At 32.3% G+C, this 4,212-nt stretch overlaps 1 protein-coding gene across 1 annotated transcript; it reads left to right on the top strand.

Moving 5' to 3' along the window:
* The first annotated feature begins 233 nt into the window (after positions 1-233).
* Positions 234-3,195, top strand: LOC139865853 (putative glucose-6-phosphate 1-epimerase). The gene is made up of 8 exons (XM_071853959.1): positions 234-435; positions 938-1,012; positions 1,147-1,203; positions 1,276-1,433; positions 1,543-1,674; positions 1,821-1,923; positions 2,012-2,111; positions 2,619-3,195. The coding sequence occupies exons 1-8, from the start codon at positions 334-336 to the stop codon at positions 2,834-2,836; spliced, it is 945 nt and encodes a 314-aa protein (XP_071710060.1). The 5' UTR covers positions 234-333; the 3' UTR covers positions 2,837-3,195.
* The last annotated feature ends 1,017 nt before the right edge of the window (positions 3,196-4,212 follow it).

The raw sequence follows: 4,212 nt of genomic DNA, 5'->3' as shown, positions 1-4,212 counted from the left end.
TATATATATATTATTTTATTATATAATATAATATATAAATATAAATAAATAAAATATAAAATATAAAAGTAGATAGATATGGATTTATAATATAGAATTTGTGTAGTAAACTTTGAGTTTTCGGTGTGTTTAGTTTATTGGTTGATGTAATAAACGTTGTTTTCATACAGCTAAATATTAATAAAAAGTTAATTTTTACTCTTTTTCCAATTCCTTTGTATTTTCCTCCTCAAATATTCAAAATTCTCATCTTCCTTGTTTTTGCTTTTTCAAAATTTCAATTCCTTCATTGCTGATGCCCTAGTTCTGAAACAATAACAGTTACATATATTTATGGCCGATAATAATACTCACAATAACAATAATAATATAATTAAAGAAGGCGATCGATCACCTAGAATTATACTGCATGAACCTACCGGATCAACCGTTGAGGTTCGTTCCTTTCTTCCTTGTGCGTTTTCTTTCGATTATTGTAGTCATATTGCATCGATTTATTTCAATTTTCAATCCGATTGTATATTATTTTGCTGTAGTTAATTGTTTTTTTTTTTTTTTGTTAGAATTAGTAGCAGTACATGATGAATAGTTCCGTTTATGCGATTAGGGCACATATCGGTACCAAATTTTGTAGTTAATGGAAATTGATGTGTAATAATTGGGGGAAGTTGCTGAAAACTATAATTGTTTAGCATATAGCAAGATGAATTTGGTCTAGGGCACAGTATATAATTTTTTGTTAATGTTACTATAGCAGCTATCAGTAGTCTAGGGCACAGTATATAATTTTTTGTTAATTAGGCATTTGTTTGCTTTCTACTTAAAGGTTTTGGTTACTTTCATTTCGGAATAATTGAATGTGAAGTATCTTTCTAGCTTGCTTCTTGAAGAAATTGACTATTTGATTTGTTTCTTTATTATTTCTGTATATTTGTAGGTACTCTTGAATGGGGCTCAGGTTATTTCGTGGAAGAATGAACGCAGAGAAGAACTACTTTTCATGAGCAGCAAGGTAAAGCTCTTATATGTTCTTATTTTATAATTGTTTGAAAAATATATTTCTCTAAAGCACATCAATTTAATCAGCCAATATTTCGATTCAATTAGCCAGTATTATATTGACTTGAGGATTTTCTCTGAATGTAGGCAGTTTGGAAGCCACCTAAACCCGTCAGAGGTGGCATACCAATATGCTTTCCACAGGTTTGAGTGACTTTTGCACATTATTTGCTGTCTTAATATAGCATATTTTAAGTCTAACGTGCATTTTTGCAGTTTGCGAATTTTGGTACACTGGAGGAACATGGATTTGCCAGGAACAGGCTATGGGAGTTAGATGATGATCCTTCTCCATTATCTCCAGCTAATAATCAATCCACTGCAGATCTTATATTAAAACCAACAGAAGAGGATCTGAAAACATGGCCGTATAGGTACTAGATGCATTATTTGTCTTGAACTAATTGGTTAATCATGTTAAATCATTTCATATAAATAGTGCTTAATGGGGACTTACATACTTCTTTGCATATAACTTTCCAGATATGAATTGCGGCTTCGCGTTACTGTCAGTGCTGGCAAGCTAACTTTGATCCCTCGTGTGCGAAATGTAGATACCAAGGCGTTCTCGTTTACCCTTGCTCTGCGTAATTATTTTTCTGTATCTGATGTCAGGTTTGTTACTACATCTTATATTTGTTAGTGTTCCAGTCTGCTAATTGAAATGTAAAGATTCAAACCGTATCAGCTTCCTCTATATTAGCTATAAGCATGAATGATGTTTTCTGTTATTATGTTTACGCACGAAATATAATTTGCAGTGAAGTGCGTGTTGAGGGCTTAGAGACACTGGATTATTTTGATAATCTATTGAAAAAAGAAAGGTACACAGAACAGGCAGATGCCATTACTTTTGATGGCGAGGTAAGATTTGGTTTTCTACATCTATTGTTGTTCAAAATACGTTCAAATTGAAGTTCTGTATATGGGTCTTATAGTTTATCTTTTATAGATTGATCGTGTATATCTAAGTACACCTACTAAAATCGCCATAATTGACCATGAGAAGAAGAGAACAATTGTCTTACGTAAAGAAGGCATGGTGGATGCAGGTTTTTTTTTTTTTTGCTATCTTTTCACTTTTGAAGTATCATTAATTAGTATTAGCAAAAAACTCGCTACTCGGGGGAGTACTCTGTCGAGAATTTGGATGGAGTAATCGGATTGGACATTTGGTACATTTATATAATAATATTAATTTTCATAATTATATGTGTAAATATAGAAGAAATCCATTAAATAAACATAAAGTTTAACATAATTGTCTAAATACATAAACATAATCGTTCATTTGTAAAAAACCCTAAAATTATGGTTTAAATTTAAATTCATATTAAAATGTTGACCAATTTTGACTTTGACCTTCAAATCTGATTTTGACTCATCAATTGACATTGACTGTTTAATTAAACGGATTTTGAAAAATCTGATCGGTCTCTTCTTAAAAGGAGTAATCGGAGATTAATCGAGATTAATCGTGGTTTTTTTACAATAGTGACTATTATTAGTAAATTAGTATAGTATCCCAAGTTCATCCCATTAATTGGTACGTTGTGCAGTTTTATGGAATCCATGGGATAAAAAGGCGAAAGCAATTTCCGATTTGGGTGATGAAGACTATAAAACTATGCTATGTCTTGATGCTGCAGCTGTCGAAAACCCTATTAACTTGAAACCGTGTGAAGAATGGAAAGGTCGTCAAGAACTGTCTATAGTATCCTCAAGTTATTTCAGTGGGCAGTTGGACCCACAGAAGGTTATTAATGGCTTACGCTGATCCCGTTCTATCAAAATCCATATCCTTCATTTATTTTCGAGGTTTCTTACTGGATCTGCAATATTGATATTGCTTATTATGCCTTTTAAATTCATTTGGTGCTAAGGTTCTATTAGTTATGTATACCCCATATTATTATGGTTGACAAGTGAGAAATGGCACTTAGCTATGATCTGATCAGCCAAATACTCATGGTATGATTAGATTAAAAATAGCCCTCTATTTGTTATGAGTTTCTTGTGCAAAATATAATATATGTATGGTCTTTGGAGATCAATATCCTTTTGGTACTGTTTTGCATATGAAAATACTGTTAAGTGCGATGTAATTTTGGTTTATTGCCATGAATCTGAAATCTTTTGGTCTTTTACTTAGAAAAATAAGTGTTTGGTTGTGTTAACATTTTGAACAATAAGTGGAACACTAAGGGTCTGTTTAGTTTCCACTTGTGATCTATAACTCTTTAATTCTGTAAGTAAAATTGTTGTTTATTTGTTACTTAATTTATCACTTAATCTGAAAATTGGTCTGTTTCTAGGAGACATAGAATTAGACACCCTTTCAGATTGAGAGGCAGATGGAAACGGGACATAATATAGAATTAAGTAAACAGCCTCTTAAAATCTTGTACTAAAACAATTTGTTGCAGTTATTATCTGAATATGTGAATAAAACAGTTTGGAGTTTGATTTGTATGTATTAGACAGCGTGACTTTCACCTGTTCTTTCTACCTTTGAAATCAAAACACAACCCAAAACTACATACAGTAATTCATAAATAGAAGGTTCAAACTTGTACAAATTGAAAAGATGAAAACTGTAGGTATATATTTGAGATATTATTAATTGTAAAAGGGCATGCTTATCTTTAGTAGCCTTTGATTGACTTTCAACAATCTTTGAATTCAAAACACCTATCAGTTTCTTGTTAACCGAATATATTCCTGCAAAACATAGCGATGACAAGTGGTGCAGCAAGTTTAATACTGGATGCATTGATGAGTTGTATGGTACAACCAACCAATGCATTTGAATACCATGTATGAGTCAGGTACACGGCAATTTATAAGTAGTTAAGGTACAGATTTTGAACGACAACCCAAGCGCAATTTTCCTCCTTGTGCCAATTGCTGTCAATTCCCTCCCATCAGGCAGATTAATCGGAAAGGAAACCCCCGTCGAGTTTTCAACTTCAACTGGCATCTGATCTCATTTTCTAAATTTAACTTTTCTTCTTTTTTGGATTAGCTAGGAAACTCCCTATGAACGAGCACATTGGCTCCCCCATAGAAGGTAAACCTCAGGTAGTTAATGATTATATGTGTAAATGTACACATATTTTGCGCAATATTATAAGTTTTGCGCATACATCGTAA

The sequence above is a fragment of the Rutidosis leptorrhynchoides genome, chromosome 9, assembly GCF_046630445.1.
Source record: "Rutidosis leptorrhynchoides isolate AG116_Rl617_1_P2 chromosome 9, CSIRO_AGI_Rlap_v1, whole genome shotgun sequence".
Lineage (NCBI taxonomy): Eukaryota > Viridiplantae > Streptophyta > Magnoliopsida > Asterales > Asteraceae > Rutidosis > Rutidosis leptorrhynchoides.
This window is presented reverse-complemented; position numbering and strand designations above follow the sequence as displayed.